We start from the raw sequence: 18,196 nt of genomic DNA on the forward strand, positions 1-18,196 counted from the left end.
CAATACAAGTTAAGCTCAACCGATAATGTTAAGTACCACAAAATTGAATTTCAGCTCGTTCCTCCTCTTCTTCAAAAAAGGCACTTTCAGTGGAATATTCTGGAATACAATGGATATAAAAACATTGCTGCTTGTTCTGCTTCTAAAATAATAATAATAATAAAAAAGTATAGGTATATTAACCATTTATATGATGTTTCTAAGCCTTTGAAACCCTTTACAATATGATTTCCCTTTCTCAAGGGCCAATTATTGATTTTGACTTTTGTTTTTCTTTGACACTGTCCTTCTGGAACTCAGGTGGCCCATTTTGTAATATCAAGGATAACCAGTGTAACCATGGCATCAGGACACTACAACATAGTAACACAGACTGGTGGGGAGAGGCACGTAGTAGAAATTGTGTCAGGACTTGGTGACAGCAGTAGCATTACTGACACAAACCTTTTAGCTGGAGCTCTGGGGCATCCTGCATGCTATTGTTTTAAACGATGTAACTACAAGAGCTGTTTTTAAAATCCACCTGAAATTGACTGATGTGGTCAGATCATTCTTACTGGTACATGTTCATTGACTGTGCTAATCATTATAGTCAAGCAAAGACTGTATTATGAATTTTTTTTTTTTTTTTGCATTAAATACTGTATAAAAATATGATTTTATGTAGGGTTTAAATGACTGCTAAGACCTGGAGCTTTTCAAGTTTTGTATACACACAATTCCCCTACATATTTCTTTTTAAAGCTGAAGTGTGTCATTTTTGTGCCACTGAACAGAAGCAAAAATAAAAAATGTCCTGCGTCCAAAATCGCGTACTGTCACAGTACTGAATTTGATTAAGGATGCACTTCTCGGTCGGTAAAACAGTATGTTCTTTTAGGTATGTATGATAGTAGTATGAATAGATTTTGGATATACTTCATCTGGGGACATAGGCATTGTCCTGTGACCCAAATATATGGCGTAAAAACAACAACCGCAAAAATAATCTACTTTGGTTTTGTTAAACAAGCACCATTTATACACAAGGAACAACCATCTTGGTATAAATGTCACTTTCATTTGGGAAGAGCCGCCCAACTCTCTGTTCACCACCATTTTTTTATTTATTTATTTATCCAGCATTTTGACTGTGACATCGCCTAAACTCCTGAGGGATTATGGGATCGTAAAGTGTCCAGTCGATCCGTACTTCAGAATCTCACCGGAAAAAGTTAATCATCCGGGTATTTCTCGCTTAGGCCGGGCATACATTGTCCTTTTCAAAAAATGTTTCCTATTAGGAGAAATCGCTTGGAAAATATCGGTGGTCGTGGCTCGTATCAGGCGAGAGGAATTTCGAGCAGAGGTGAGTGGCTTACAAGCAGCTTGCTACCTCCCGTTCATTTTTGAACATCTAAAAAAAAAATTATACTGTTGGACAGAATTTGTGAGGAATGTGTGGCTGAACGAGCAGATTTGTCGATCTACTTAAAGTTGACCGATCAGGAGAAGGCTTCACAACTCATACAATCTATGAAAACTGAGTGTTCATGAAGGTTTTACACATTTGTAATGAGAAGGATTCGACAGCAAGGTAATACTGTTGTTCAAACAAATCCTTTGCCATACCGATGAGTTGTAAAATTTCTGTCAATGTCTATTTTTATCCGTCATAGGCCTGCTTGTTTCCATTTCAGTTCTAAGGCTACATTTAGGGGCATGTAGCAACCATAATGTTATGTACACAATAGTGGATATACAGTACTGTGCAAAAGGCACATAAGATGATTCACAAAAGCATTTGTCTTAAGATGGTTATTTATATCTTCAGCTTTAGTGTATCAATAGGAAATATAAATGTTAGACTCCCAAACATTTCTTTTGCAAATAGAAAAGATTAGAATAGAAGAACAGGGAGCCCTGCAACAGATGGCATGGTCCCCACAAAGCCCCCAACTGAACATCGTGTCAGTCTGAGATTACATAAAAAGACAGAAGCAATTGAGACAGACTAAAAAGATAGAAGAACTGTGGCGAATTCTCCAAGAAGCTTGGAACATCCTATCTGCCAACAACCAAGAAAAACTATGTCCAGGTGTACCTAGGAGAACTGGTGCTGTTTTAAATACAAAGGTGGTCACACCGAATATTGATTAAGCTTTTTTATGTTTACTGGACTTTGTATTACATTAAGTGATAAATGAAAACTATTTATTATATAATTTTTTAAGACATCCTTACTATGCATCATTTTTCACAAGTGCCTAAAACATTTGCACAGTACTGTACGATAGATTTTTTTGACTCCCAAAGTGTGAGTCTGGTGAAATCAAGGACTTTTAGGGTGGAAGTTCTGCCTGTCAGTCTGCTGCACTGAAACACAGATCTTCTTCAGTATACGCTTATCAACATGCAGTGTCAGATGAGAAGCGAGCACATCTGAAGCCCAATTATACAGATACTCCCCTAAAATACTCCAAGTTCTGCTATAAATGTCATGTTTGCGCTTAGAATAAATCCAGGTATAGTTGGCAGAAATGGTGCGCGATTTTTCACACTTTGTTTTTAATTGTATACTTTTTGGGTGCTTTATTATCATGTAGTTACTGGCCGTAACACACTGGCACAATGATTGATGTAAGCAGACAGCATTTGGAATAATTTCAGTCAGTGTTTAAAAAACATCTGTAAATGATGGAGAGTTTTCAGTTAACGCAGCCTCTGGCCATACCTGTATTCTTTTTATTTCTAAATCGCAAGCTATTACTGCCACAAGAAATTAAAATCTCCTCCTCTGGCTTTATATTTATAATGATAAATGGCATGAAAATTCATACGATTACTTCGGAATTTGCCATGTCGTATAGTCAGGTTGTGTACCACTGCATCTGTATGATTATCAGAAAAACTGAATCGTAACATGTTCAAGAGCTCATGACCTCCCGAGTGTCAGAACTTGCACTGTGTTTGCCCGGGCTTACTGTTTTATGAATACTGAGGAACATACTACTCCACTGGCATACTGTTTTTGGCATACAAAATAGTAAGGAAGTATGGATATTTGGATGCAGTGTCTGTTTTCAAACAGTCTTCCAAATATGCCTGCCCCAACTCACGCCATTTGTTGAGTCAATGCAGTTGTGTTGGGCTGAACAACTTGTTCAAAACAAACAGATGGTGCCAAAGAGACACAGCGTTTGCATTTTTCGAGAAAAGAATGGCTTTCTTTAGTTGTCTCTGAATGTTAGCTGGGATAGGAGAAAGTATTTTAACACAGAGAAAGTTCAGCTTTAAAGTTCAAATCCTGTTCATCGAAAAGTTTTAAAAGTTTAAATCTCATCTTTAAAAAGAAAATCACAGATTTACAGTAAATTATGTTTTCTATTTCTATTGCATTTTGTGGGAGGCCCTACTAGCTGCAGAGTGCAAAATTAAGTTCAGTCTCAGAATAAAAAGAAGAGTCCTTATGTAGAGAAATAAAGAATCCTACTGATTATAATCCATCCCTAAAGCCTTTTTAATCAAGATGTGTAAGTCAGAAGATCTAAACCAAAACAGTATGTCTGCTGTACACTGATACACACCTTTCATGGCCCCAGTAGTTTTACTCTGGATATTTATTTAGTCCATAAGAGCAAATTAAAAAATAAACCAAAATTTGCCTTCTCCATGCAGCTGGGGTAGGCTGAAAAAGTGTTCAAACAATCATGTCAAAATGGGTCTGTTCACTTATGTCTCTCGGTCTGTTTCATTCATTTCCAACCATGACCTCATCTATATTCCTCCACAAAATAGGAAAGAAAACCAGCTATGCTAGCAGCAATGGTATCTATGACAACATTATAAACAAAGGCTGAAATATGAAGTGATTTTTTTAAACCATTTGCTTGACCCCATGAGTGGCTCCCTCACATCTCTCTAATTCTCCCACTACCTGGCTCATTACATCAAATCATTGTTGTGGACACCAATAATCATTGTTGGACAACTTTAGACCCAGTACTTTTTTTTTCCAATGGTCAGAAGTCTGCACACTCACACATACAGTACACACATGTAGGCTTCAAAAACACATTACACACTTAATATTCTGTCACATGCAAAAGAAAGCTCCCTTAATGACTCATACACCAGTGGTTGGTGGAAGAACCATTTTCCATCATACATCAAGCATGCAAAGACACACATGCAGAAACACACACCCTGTGTACAGTTCCAGACTTTTTGTTCTGAACTGCACATCTGTTTTCTGTTTGCTATGGGCTTTTCTCTCCTTTCACACAGCTCTAAATGAGCTGAAAATGAGGAGTAATTAGTTTTCTTTGAAAAGTGGTTAGGTAAATGAAGCAAATACAACGAAAAAAAAGGGAGAGAAGGAAGAGTAAGTTATTTGATATTTTGGTTTGGAGCAGCCCAATAATCCTTCATCTGCTGACCACTACATTACACGCACATTGAATCGTGATGAAAGAGTAATGATGATAAAATATAAAAGAATCAATTGATGATGGCAAACCTCTTTGCAACCACCTGATTGCATAGTCTCAAAAAGTCTGCAAGAAAAAAAGAAAAGAAAAAAAAAAGAAGCAACAGTGTCACAATATACATGCTTCATTAATTTTTTGATTTATTTTGTTTTATTTCATTATTTAGTGTGTTTGTGTATAAAATGTCTTGGTTGTATGTAGAATATAAACAATAACTGTTTTATTTGTATTGGAGTTACAGTGATAAAGAGGTGCTAAGAATGAGAGGGTAAAATTGGATGTTAGCTGAGACTGTGTGGTACATGCATTTCATGCATCTACTGATATGCTGAAATGCTGCATTGTAAGTGTTCAGCCTCTGTTTGACATGTTGTACTTTGTAAATGTCAGATTATGGCAGATACTGCATTGTTCACTTCGCTCATGCCAGTCTGCAGTGTGAAGTTTGATATAACAACAAAAAGTTTCCATGACAACACACATACACCTACTAAATATGTAAATCATCTAAAGGTCATACAGATTTACAGTGCGTGTCTTAGTCGCATGCTTTGTGCAACATCTGAAGCTGAATGTGTAACAGGCATAACATTATTGAAACTTAAAAAGTTTGATTGATGGGGCTTTGAGTGTGTGCAGTGTATCAAACATATTTACGATCAAGTCATTGTTTTTACAGAAAGAAATTATCAAATCCAGTAAGTTTCCATATTAAATGATAATGTCTATAACAGAGCCTGCGTCTAAGTTTTTTTTTTTTTTTTTTTTTACAATTCAGAATGTGAGGGGTTTTCAAAGCACAGGGTGAGTATTTATTGGCCAGGCACTGCAAGTTCAAGTTGTGGATGAACTCTTGCTCCCAAACAGAGAGAAGGAAGTGATGAGCCTCCATATACTTACATATCTATATGCCTACAGCCAATCCACTGAGCACATTGCCATCTGTGTGTGTATGCACTACATCTTAATATAAGTGTAGCATAGCATAGGGACTGAAGCTCAGAGCAGAAGTTTGCTGGTTCAAGTCTTGCAAGTAGACAGTCATAAGCCACCACTGTAGCCACTGTGCAAGACACTTAAGGGATTACTCACCCTCATGTTGTTCCAACCCCTTATGATTTTTTCTTCTTCTGTGGAACACGAAATGAGATGTTAGGCATAATGTTAGCCTGAGTCTCCATTTACTTTCATTGCAGAATACAAATATTACTGTTGCTTTGGATAAAATTATCAGTAAGGTGATGGTCATTTAATAAATATTTATGGAGTTTGCTGAAACTGCTTGGGATTTATGGAACTAATCAATGCTTCAATATTCTAACACACAAGATGTTGAGTTTCTAATAGCTTCCATATCAGTGAATATCTTTTTCTCTTGAACAAATAAACACCACACAACCAATGCATTGTTATAGTATATGGTATCATATCATGCCTATGTGTGTTTCTGGTAGAGGAAGCTGTAATATAATCTAATCAAATGAGTGATGGTTCATTTCATCAGATCACTTTTTGGAATGGCGACAAAAAAAAAAAAAAAAAAAAAAAAAAAAAACCTGCTTTAGATAGCTGCTTATCTACCGTTTAGTAACCCCCTTGGGTGACATACCAAAAGCACACTTAAATACCTGCATTGTAATATACAAACACAACTTAATTGTTGTGCTCAGGAAACCACACCACCCAACTGGACAAACGAGAAGAGGTTAAATTTGGTGCTGTTGCACTGTAAGTATAACCTTCTTAACTTTATCATTCTAGCTTTAGATCATCTGATTCTCCTGACACTTCCGCTCTTGTTACAACAATGTCATCAAAAACAAACTGGATAATTCTTACAAAACCTTTCAAGAACATTTTCTGGTCCTAATTTACTCCAAAATCCAAAGAAACTAAAATCAATTATATTTAGCATACTGTACATGAAGCCTATTTTAGGGCCATTATTATTATTTTTATTATTAATGACATTGTTTTCATGAAATTTTTGCACATTTTACCTTCCAATTCTCATTACCACAATGCAAAAAAGATGGCCATTATGATATTCTCATTATTCCAGTCTTAAAAAAAAAAAAAAAGATATGTGTTTTTAAATCGTTGTACAACAGCATCTTTTTCACTGGCTGTTCTGGTAACGAGAATAATCACTAAAAACACAGTGAATAGTGAAAGTATACATTGTACAAAAAATTCTTAGAAAACCACAAAAACATGAGTAAATATGCATCTAAGTAACTTTTACTAGTAAAAAGTATGTCTGCTGCATGCCACAGTTTCAAAAAAATGCTGCAAAGAAATGCTTATAGAGTACCTTAAACAAAAACGTCTGTGTATGAATCCAAATGTGAAGCTAATCAGAGTGAAACAGTAAATCTTTCAGAAACATGATTCAACATATGAACAAAAGTGCTCCTTGTGTGAGCAGCTAAAGTCAGCATTTGGCAAACAGTTTGTATGAAATGCAATTCAAACAGTCAATTGTACAGTCTTACATAGAATTGGCAAGGCAAGGCTCTATCACACTTCTCTATATGTATGAATTATTCACTTCATTATTGGTTGTAAAATGTAATATGCTCCATGTCATGTGTAGTATTGACGAGGCGAGAGAGCAGGATTCAAGTGCAGCAATACTTTAATTAACAATGACAAGAAGGCAAGGATACACAAAAAACGATGACTCAGGTTACCAAACAAGACAGTCATTTGAGTTAACATAAACACATGTAACAACATACAAGAATTAACAAGGGTGGAACTGAACAAGAAGGTATATATACACAAGGTGCTGATGAGGGAATGGAGATCAGGTGGCTGTGATGAGGAACAGATGGCAGTGATGAGGGCAGTGCATTCTGGGTAACGTAGTCCGGGGGAACAAGACAGAGGACGAAAACCACTTCAAAATAAGAGTCCTAGGAAACACGGTGACTGTGACCCTCCAATCATTTGTCATGCATTTACAATAAATTGATGCTATACAAGTACAAGCTGTTTTTAATGTGTGAATACGTTTTGGCCCTGCATGTTGTGCCACTTGTTAAGTAATAAAAAACAGCATTGTTTTCATATACGATGTGATAGATTCAGAATACGTTTAGAAATAAGTGATATCCTTTTGATTTCAAATTATGTATTTGTGTTTGTCTGTAAATGTGTTAGTTATGGCAAAGATGGTTGAAGATATAAACAGCTCCCCAACAGATATAAACAAAAATATCTCCATGATATTTAGTTCCAAACAAACACATTTGGCTCCAGGTTATTGCTGACTAGTGATTCTAGTCTTTATGTGTCCTGTTCTATGGACCAAATGAGGAAAGACACAGAGGGCAACCCTGGAAACAATTAACTATGTGGCTGAAGGAGGAGTGCCAGGACAGACAGAAAGAAAGAGAAAAAGACTTGGAGAGAACGTTAGCGGGCAAGAGGCAATGTTCACCAAGCTCCTCTGTGAGGCTAGGTCTTTTCTTTTTGCCTGACAGAAAGTGTACATGCTGGGACAATGGCACCATAAACATCTCCAAAGGAACAGTCATAACTGATCGAGAGTGTTAGAGTTAGAAATGTGAAAAAATACATAATTTGCCAGATGCATGTTTCTGTAAATTATAGAACAGTACCAGCACAGTCATTTCATTTAAAAAGCTACAATACAACTACAAGGCTTTCCTCACATGTGCACAAACTGTATGTAAAATGTAACATTGTAATATACTTTGATGTGTTTCTGTTTGTTTTAGAGAGCATTACTTTCCCAATAAAGAAAAGCCTTCAATTACTACAAAACATACATTCACAAACATTCTTGAGCACATCCTGCATTCTGGTAATTAACCACTGGCTGTCCCAGGATGAGCATCTATGTACACTTCAGCTCACTACACTGAAAAAGTGGTAAGGTAACTTGCAATTTTTAACTAAAAGGAATAGTTCACCCAAAAATGAAAATTCTCTCATCAGTTACTCAACCTCATGACATTTCAGATGTGTATGACTTTCTTCAGCAGAACACAAACAGAGATTTTTGGAAGAATATTTCAGCTCAATGCAAGAGAATGGTGGCCAGAATCTTGAAGCTCCATAAAGCACATATTGCCATCATAAAAGTAGTCCAGATGACTCAAGTGGATTAATAATCGTCTTCTGAAACGGAATTCCAGGTGTGTAAGAAATATCATTGTGTGAAAGAAACATATAGTGTGTAAGCAAACATTTTTAGTAAAATAGTACATTTAAATAGCAAATATTGATCTATTTCTTACACCTAGCGTTTCGCTTCAGAAGGCATTATTTAATCCACTGAAGTCATATGGATTACTTTATTGATGGATATATGTGCTTTTTTGAGCTTCAAAATTTTGACACCCATTCATTGCATTGTGAGGACCTACAGAGCTGAAATATTCTCTCTCTCTCTCTCTCTCTCTCTCTCTCTCTCTCTCCACACACACACACACACACACACACACACACACATACACACACACAGGCAGAATTGGATGCATTGGAGTATTCTAACACATGCCCACTAACACACACATGCATTGTTGGATGCGTAGCAATTCTTACACTTCTGAATCAAACACCCACAGACAGTTGAATGAGTAGCATTTTCATACAAACACAACACAGAAAAATGGAAGATAAACACAAATAAAACAGAAATACCCCCACTCTGGACTGTGTTTAAATGCTTTCAGTGGCTGCCCTGTACGTTGTTATGCTCAAACCTCTAGTTCACCCCGGTTGATAAATGACCTTGGTCACTACAGCCTGAGTAGACTACAGTCTCTCTCTCTCTCTCTCTCTCTCTCTCTCTCTCTCTCTCTCTCTCTCTCTCCTTTATTGCCATCCCTTGATGTTAAACAGGACATCTCCATAGATACAGGGATAAACACATGATAACAAGCCCTCTGCCTTTTAAAGCCAATTTCAGAAAGGAGTAACAGGAGAGACAGAGAAGAGAAAGAGAGAGAGAGATCAGGAGGGGATAGAAGTTGTCCACTGGGTGTGTGTGCATGTGTGTGTATGTGTGTGCGTGTGTGGATTGGCAGCAGCTGGGACACAGCAGCACAGGTAAGAGCAATCTCACTCATACTCTTAGTGCATGTATTAGAATGGTCTTAATATGCAGATGCACTCTACACCTGAATGGATGCCTCCATAAACATCCATGTGAAAGTTGGAGACTGCAGTAACAGTGCCTGTCTTCTTCTATATGTAGACCCAAAATATTCTTGCCATACACTTTGGATCATTGAGACTACCACTGTGGGTTTTTTTCCCCACCTCTACTGAATATGAGCACACACGCACACACACACACAATATTTATGCCATGCACATGCCGATACATAGCAGCTAGCAATCATGGTTTACATACAGTATCAATGTTGTTATTTATGGTGTGCTGTATCAATGTACTACTGTGTACTGTGAGTTCAGTGAATATCACAAATGCACAAACACAAAGCAGTGTTATTTTAAGATTGTCCGCTGTACTAACATGCTGCACTGATTTGGCCTTTAAACAAACACAAATCTGAAGTTTGAAACAATACTTGCATTCATTACTTTGAGATGCAGGTGTTAAATGAATATTCTTGGTGTCTTAAATGTTGCTTTTTTTTTTTCTTCTTCTTTTTCTTCTACTGGTCATAAATGTAACAGAACTAACAAAACAGAATGCAGATGTCCTGTACATGGTTCTTCTATGTTTTTAATAACTAAAAACTGCAACTACTCTTTTGCAGTACTACTCTTTCTGCTACTTTTACCCCAATTTCTGCAGTCTGGCTAAGGTCTATCAAGTGCCAAAAGATGAAATCATGTTCACTTCTGTGATCATTATGAGTGCCACTAACTAAAATTATTTAGATTACAAATATATAGCAAATATACAGATAAAGCATGTTGTTTTCCCAGTGACAAATTGGCACATACAGATCCTATTCATATTATCATTGCTGTACAAAACATAGCTGACATCATCAGGTTAAGTATAGTGTCGTCTTATCTAAAAGTAAACACTCATTAAGATGGCTATCAAACCATATCAGTTTTATGGTTTGTTAAGTCATTATCACATACAGTACATGTAACTCACTCAGATCACTCTTAGTTGGTTATTAAATCCACTATACTACAGTGTGCAGAATAAATCTAATATAATTTGGTGTGCAATATACTGTAGACTGTGTGTAGAAATATGTTGCATGTATTACATTCTGGAGAATACTGATATCTTACATGCAGGATCACAGACAAGGGTTAGCCATTAAGCTTTATAGCTGAAACTGGGGAAGATTATGCTACGTCTGCACATAAAGGGCTGGACAAAGATAAAGTCTTCAGGCCATCCCCTTGTTATTTGGATGTGTGTACAGTATGTTTGAGTATGTTGTGTCTTGATGGGTGGGTAAGTGTCTTTGAGTTTCCCCTTTTATACAATGGTTTCCATAGTCACTTTCACAAGGTCTTGTCCAGAGTGAGGGGATCTCTAGGAAACTGTGCTGTGTGCTTACTTATGTGGACGGGTGTGTTTGTATGTTAGTTTGTGAGAGACTACAGTATGTGTGTGATATAGAAGGGTGAGGCTCATACTCACAATGATGTCTTTATTCGGCAGCTTCTCGTCAGGGGGCAGGGCTGCACACTTTGGGCATAACCTCAACAGCAGGCTGCATACGATCTCTCACACACACACACAAACACACACACGTTAGTGCGGTTATCCTTATGAGGACTCTCCATAGACATAATGATTTTTATACTGTATGAACTATAGATTCTATCCCCTAAACCTAACCCTCACAAAAAACTTTCTGCATTTGTACATTTTCAAAAAACATAATTTAGTATGTTTTTTTTTTTATGCGATTTGAATTATGGGTACACTAGACATGTCCTCATAAACCACATTTATAGCAGAATACCCTTGTAATTACCAGTTTGTAACCTAAAAAAAATTTCCTCGTAAACCACCCAAACCCGCACACACACAACTGTACACAGGACACACACTAAATACACAGGACACACTTGCAACGTTAAACAAAACAAGACCTCATGTAAAACGTGACTCAGTGATAATAATCCTTATCACATATGAAAACAAATTGTCCTTTGAATATAGAAAAGACTCAAAACAAATTTTCTAAATTGTAAATCAGACAAGCATAACCCCAAGCTCTAAGAACGCACAGAAACAGAGAAGCACACAAGTTAACAACACTAAAGTCTTGGTCAGTGGTGTTCTGTGTGCGTGTGTGAGCTGAGAGGAGATTGCAGATGGCTAAAGGGGTTGGAGCTGAAGTATGGTCAAGCCCACCCACTGCTTCTGTGCTCTCATCGCCTTTTTATGAAGCAGTCGCTGCCAAACCTTTGGCAACAATCTGAAACATTCCACAATCACTCCAAGACACATCAGACCATCCACACACCAACTGGCCTGGCCTGTGCAGACACACTGAAGAAGTCTAGAATCAACCTCACTGGACTTCTAAAATTCCATTTCATTCAAACAAAAAACACAACTCTGACCCACAGTTCCAATTAATTTATGCAGTTGCAAGTACAGAGACTACAAATTCGCATTTTACATAATTTGGGACATTTGTTATTTACTTCAGCCTGTTAGTATATGGTCCACAATATGAAGTCTTTGAGGCTGAAAAAGTTAATTGCTCTACTCTGTATGAGCTGCAAATATCCAAATGAATCTGTTTCTACTAGAGTGCTCTCGTTCTCTCAGTACACTGTTAATGGGAAAGAAGGCAGTGACAGGTAATAATAAAAGAATACAGTGACAGGGCACTGCAACGCAAAGATGTTTTTTATTGTATTACAGGGATAGTTTACCAAAAAATGAAAATTCACACTCATGCCATCCCAGACGTGGATGACTTTCTTCTGCAGAACACAAATTAAGATTTTTTAGAAGAATATTTCAGCTCTGTACAGTAGGTCCATACAATGCAAGTGAATGGTGGCCAGAACTTTGAATCTTCAAAAATGACATAAAGCCATGTAGGGGAATAATACAGCTATACCCAGTAAAGAAACCAGTTTGAACAATGAAGATCAGGAGTCAGAGTTGAAGTTTCCACCAATGAAGAGAATTCGAGTTCGGGTCAAGTCTCAAGCCCTCCTCCAAGGACAGCGAGCCAAACACGTTTACACTATTCTCATGGCAGGATTACATTAACTTGCAAACTACTGAACTATACATTTCCACCTTTGAAAAGCCCCAACCAGTAGGTGTCAATATGCAAGAAGAATGTGAATTGCCAAAAAGCAAAAGAATGTGAAAGTGAAAGCAGAGATTTATAGTAAAAAAAGGACAGTTATCAGTCTGCTGAGTGTTGTTTGTCACCTTATTGGCTCACTGCCTTACAGGTCTTAAATCTTTACATCAGGTTCTGCTGCTCCACACACACCTAATGTGTGACTTTTGGCTGGTGCTCTAATTTACCTTTTTTTATTAAGGCATGGAAAACCCAAATGAAAAACATGTTGAAGAACATTTTTTATGGTGGACCACTTCAGATGTTAGCTGGGCATATTCACTTGAGAGGCAAAAACCCTGCAACAAGAAGATCAGTAGTCAAATATCTCAAATTAGAAATCACAGGACAATTTAGATCATTCATATTATCTGTACAGCCAGAGGCTTCAGAAGATTATTTATTTATTTGTTTTTCAAAAGATGACATCAGCAACTATTTTTATGCCATGAAGCATAATACACACCTCTTTGACAAGATAAATATTTCCATTAAATCATAGTCTTACTTTTTGTTTGGCAGAATACCCAATATGGCAGAGAGCACAGACATTGACCAGCTTCTGAACTCCTTTAAGAAGTTTGCCATCCATGGTGACACCAAAGCTAGTGGGAAGGAGATGAATGGGAAAAACTGGGCTAAACTATGCAAAGACTGCAAAGTCATTGACAGCAAGAACATCACCAGCACTGATGTAGATATTGTCTTCACTAAAGTCAAGTGAGTTTGTAATCATTTTTGTTATTTATACCTATTTTAATACACTATCATCACGCATGCATTAGATCCACATAATTTTAATAGATTTAGATATTTTGCACGTTTCATAGATTTAGTATAAGAACATATTTGCACCATATTGACAATAGAGATGTTCTCAATAAGACAATTCACCTTATATCGAAAAAGCTACTTGTACCTTATGATTCAGATCAAAGACATCTCGGGTCATAACATATGAGGAGTTCCAGAAAGCGCTGGAAGAATTGGCTCCAAAGAGGTTTAAAGGTCAAAGCAAAGAGGAGGCACTACAGTCTATATATCAGTTAATTGAGGGCAAAGAACCTACCAATGTTGGAGTAACGGTAAGGCAGTAATTTGAAAACAATCATCTGAGGTATTTTTTAATGACCACTTGGAAATTGATGAATGATATTATACTGTACACATGATAGCATCAAAGTCAATGGCTTCAAATTAAAACTAAGAATCTGAATGTTTTATTGACGCTGACTACCACCCCTGGAGTCGCGAGTACGAATCCAGGGTGTGCTGATTGACTCCAGCCAGGTCTCCTAAGCAACCAAATTGGCCCGGTTGCTAGGGAGGGTAGAGTCACATGGGGTAACCTCCTCGTGGTCGCGATTAGTGGTTCTCTCTCTCAATGGGGCGCATGGTAAGTTGTGCGTGGATCGCGGAGAGTAGCATGAGTCTCCACATGCGGAGTCTCCTCGGTGTCATGCACAACGAGCCACGTGATAAGATGCGCGGATTGACTGGCTCAGAAACGGAGGCAACTAAGACATGTCCTCCACCACCCGGATTGAGGTGAGTAACCGCGCCACCACGAGGACCTACAAATAGTGGGAATTGGGCATTCTACATTGGGAGAAAATAAATAAATAAATAAATAAATAAAAAGACTCTGAATGTTTGAGCTGATGTTTAAAACAATAACATTAATATATTAATTTATCATATCAGATATTATAAATAAATAAAATCACTTATAGCTCAGAGAACAGCTATGGCTCAGGAAGTTAAGCACAAAAAAATAAAAATAAAATAAAATGAAGGACCTGTTGGTTTTCTGGTTTCCCACTTTATGACAACTTGATTGTTATATGTGAGCTTATTGCCTGAATATTTTCACTGTAATATGAACTAATAAGCCTGACAGACGTAATAAGGCAAAGTTTCTCAATCCTTCTTATGGAGGCTTCCCAACACTGCATATTTTGGATCTCTCTCTTAACAAACACATGGTTCAACTCATCGTCTAAAGAGTAGAGTTCTCCATTACCTGAATTGAGTGTGTCAGATTAGTGAGACACCTACAGTGTTCAGGAGGCTCATGGAGCAAGATTGAGAGACACTGTAATAAAGTCTCTTCACAACACTAGAGGGCAGTAAAAAAGCAAAAACAACAACAAAACAGTAAATCAAAAACTCTCAACTATTAATCTCTCCCTGCTTTAAATGCTTTATTAGCTTAGCATACTGTATATCACCTGTCTTATGATTTATTTTAAAGTAAAGGGTTAAAGAGGATTTTCAGAAATATTTGATGTGATGGTATGTAGTGTTCACCCAACAAAGGCTCTGAAATAACCTTTTAGAGATTATCCAATGAAATAGCATTGATATTAGTTTGCTGGAACACAATCATCTTCACGTTCAAAGTATATTTTCTTTTTCTTTTTTCCCCAGTCATTTGATGAGCACTGTCATTATATCACTTTTGCCCAATGCTATTGTTATATATTTAGTATAGGTCTATTCTGTCATGCCCATGGTTGTTTGCCAACTTTGATCTTGCAGTAATTCAATAACTTTTATTTATTTTCGTTCTTTCTCTCACCATTGTAGAAAGTGGCAAAGACTGCCACGGTGGATAGATTAACCGACACATCAAAATATACCGGCTCTCACAAGGAACGCTTCAATGAGAGTGGGAAAGGCAAAGGAAAAAGTGGGCGGGAGGAGATTGTGGAGCATACAGGCTACGTAGGGGCATATAAGAATGCCGGAACTTACAACGAGAAGACGAAGGCCAAGTAAGGCCTCGATCTCCATGTCAACACGTTCTAAGCTCTGTGCTCCATCTTCATCAGTATCAGTGACTCAGGAAGTGTTATTAATGTTTGTCTTAAAAGCATAACGATACAGGACATGGTATTATGGTCGGTCTTCATTTGAAAGTTGACATAAAGGTCAGAGTGGAACCTGTGAGAACTGGTGTCTCTCATTTCATGCTGTTACCAGCCCCTGCAATACATAAGATTTCAGGAGAACATCTCAAAGAGCAAGTATTAACACAAGCATACAGGTGGGGAAACAGTTAAGGAATGTATCCATTTCAGTTTTAATGTTGCTGTGTAATTGCTACAGTGAAATGTGCATCTGAACATCATTGTTCCAGGGAAGGAGAGAAAGAATAGAGATCCCTTTAAGAGTTTTTTTTTTCTTGCCCAAAATTAGTAAGGACGCTCTTAATTAATTGCTATCATTAAATTCTCACACAAATTCCTTGCTAGAAGTTAAATAACAGCAAAGTGATTCTTCAAATGATCATTCCTAAATGGTAAACCAGTTTTACATGTGTGTATCCTTCTGTTGTATCTTTCTTTTTAGTTATTCTACTTTATTACTGAAACTGGAAATTGCATTTATACAATGTTGAATAAACTGTTACTAAATATTATTTTGGTGATGTATTTTAAATCTTTTGTTTTGTATTTTTTTCTAATGTAAATAACAAATAAATTATATAAACAACATTTTTAGGTAAATTTTTTTCAGCAAAACCCATCATGTGAGGTGCAAGATAGGGGTCTAGAAGCAAGGCCTAGAAAACACAAAATAACATTGTTGTAATAATAATTGGTTCTAAAATAAATCAGAAATGCTGATCTATCACGTTAATCATTCACTGCTTGCAAGTTGTGTCCTCGGTTGTTTAGCATTCAGGGCGCGTTAGAAGGGGTCTCATTACTGAAGTCCACAGTTATTGCCTGCTCTACCACTTATAAACCTTTTTTTTTTTTTACCGTGGTAACCATTTCTCACAAAATAATTACAATTTGTTGTTACTGAAGAAATACCACTGGTATACCAGCCACTATCATCAAAATAAAATAAAAAGTTTCATAATACAAAGTCAACAACACTTTTTGCTGAACTTTTATAGAAACATGTTATAGAAACAAATACTGAGAAACAATATTGAATACAAGTAAAGACAAATAATTATAAAAAAACAGACAAGGGGTTAATCTTCAAAGAAGGCTCTTCAATTATGCCATCTTTTAAGAGTCTTCTTCGAAGATTAACCCCTTATCTGTTTTTTGTCTACTGAACTTTCTTGGAAAGATTGTTTTAATGTTTCAGCAGCAGATGTTTTAAACAACTGCATAACCCATCCAAGAGACTGTCCATATATCCCTCACAGCCTCGTTGTCATTCATCAAAAATCAAAGATGGCGCTGCTGTGAATAAACTCTATTGACCACAAATTCAAATCTAGTGTACTCTATAGAAAAAAAAAGAAAAAAAAAAAATCGAATATTTGTGTAGTCCAGGCCAGGTAGCCTACCGTATATTTCAATATTATTCAATCAGATCATCTCAACATTTTTGACAAAAAAGTGCATGAATAAACTAAATGTTCTAATGGTTGTATGTCTTTTTCACAAAATTTGCACATTCCAATCCATATTAAATCTGTCTCTCAAAAAATCATTACATGGATAAATGTCACTGATACTTCTGAGATGACTTTTTTAGCCTTTGGTAAAATTATAAAAGAAAGATATTTCGTTCTAACCCTTACCACAACCTATTTCGTAAAGCAACAGACGAGATGTGTGCGGAACGCCGATCCATTTGTCCGATGTCTGGTATGGGACAGACAGGACACCGACCCCAGTCCCTCATGGCTAGGGCACCTGGCTTCAGCAGTCTTCCTCTGCCCTCGGTTTATTACTAAAAACACTCGTACATGGCTACGTTTGTTTGGTTCATCTCCTTGGAAGCCTTTAATCAAAAACATCTCGCTCTGTTCCAGCTCAAACTTTTATTGCACATGTAGGCAGAACTGGCTAGACTAGTGATTCCCAAACTGTACGCGGAATGCCTCCAAAAGTTGCACATGCCACACGACTCTGGAATGTGAAACTCAATTCCTCACATTCAATACAGAAATTGAATCAGGAAAGAATCTTACACAACCCTCGTTATTTATACAATAGCTTTCTGTCACTGATAAAAGACACATATAAATATAAATAAATGTAATTTACAAAGAGAGTTTAAAACATTAAATATAGTAATCCATGTTGTTACTGAGCGCAAGATTAAAAGATGGACAGAAAAAGGGATCATAAGCAATATTCAAACGATTTTTGTATTTATTATTATTATTATTATTATTATTATTATTATTATTATTATTGCAATATAAACAAAATTGACAAACAAAGGACAATAAACAGAAAACAAAATTCCAGGAGGGTTCCAAGCAAAGAAAAGGGAGTAAGTACACCATAAAAGAGTATTTTTAGCTATCACATTTATAGAGTTCTTAAAAGAATTTAAATATAACTAAATGTCTTTCCTTAAAAATAAAAAAGCAGACATTTTCTTCGAACATATACATATATGAATATAAAATTTCAGAAAGAAATAATAATAGCAATCCAAACGTTGGACAGTATA

At 36.6% G+C, this 18,196-nt stretch overlaps 1 protein-coding gene across 2 annotated transcripts; it reads left to right on the plus strand.

Moving 5' to 3' along the window:
• Window positions 1-9,433: 9,433 nt before the first annotated feature.
• Window positions 9,434-16,168, plus strand: LOC127448506 (tubulin polymerization-promoting protein family member 3-like). 2 transcript variants are annotated; one of them, XM_051711120.1, is made up of 4 exons: window positions 9,434-9,551; window positions 13,283-13,480; window positions 13,692-13,845; window positions 15,350-16,168. In XM_051711120.1, the coding sequence occupies exons 2-4, from the start codon at window positions 13,293-13,295 to the stop codon at window positions 15,539-15,541; spliced, it is 534 nt and encodes a 177-aa protein (XP_051567080.1). In that variant the 5' UTR covers window positions 9,434-9,551; window positions 13,283-13,292; the 3' UTR covers window positions 15,542-16,168. The 2 variants fall into 2 exon arrangements, with proteins under 2 accessions (XP_051567080.1, XP_051567070.1); XM_051711110.1 differs by having other exon boundaries at window positions 9,468-9,551; window positions 13,263-13,480.
• Window positions 16,169-18,196: the final 2,028 nt, after the last annotated feature.

The sequence above is a fragment of the Myxocyprinus asiaticus genome, chromosome 1 (genome assembly GCF_019703515.2).
Source record: "Myxocyprinus asiaticus isolate MX2 ecotype Aquarium Trade chromosome 1, UBuf_Myxa_2, whole genome shotgun sequence".
NCBI lineage: Eukaryota > Metazoa > Chordata > Actinopteri > Cypriniformes > Catostomidae > Myxocyprinus > Myxocyprinus asiaticus.

What these genes read in the sequence shown, in the direction of transcription:
- LOC127448506 (XM_051711110.1), top strand. Translation starts at nt 9,504, where the DNA reads ATGTGTGTGCGTGTGTGGATTGGCAGCAGCTGGGACACAGCAGCACAG. An exon ending in GCTGGGACACAGCAGCACAG is followed by an intron (nt 9,552 to 13,262) that starts GTAAGAGCAATC and finishes ATTAAATCATAG; the next exon opens with TCTTACTTTTTGTTTGGCAG. An exon ending in CTACCAATGTTGGAGTAACG is followed by an intron (nt 13,846 to 15,349) that starts GTAAGGCAGTAA and finishes TCACCATTGTAG; the next exon opens with AAAGTGGCAAAGACTGCCAC.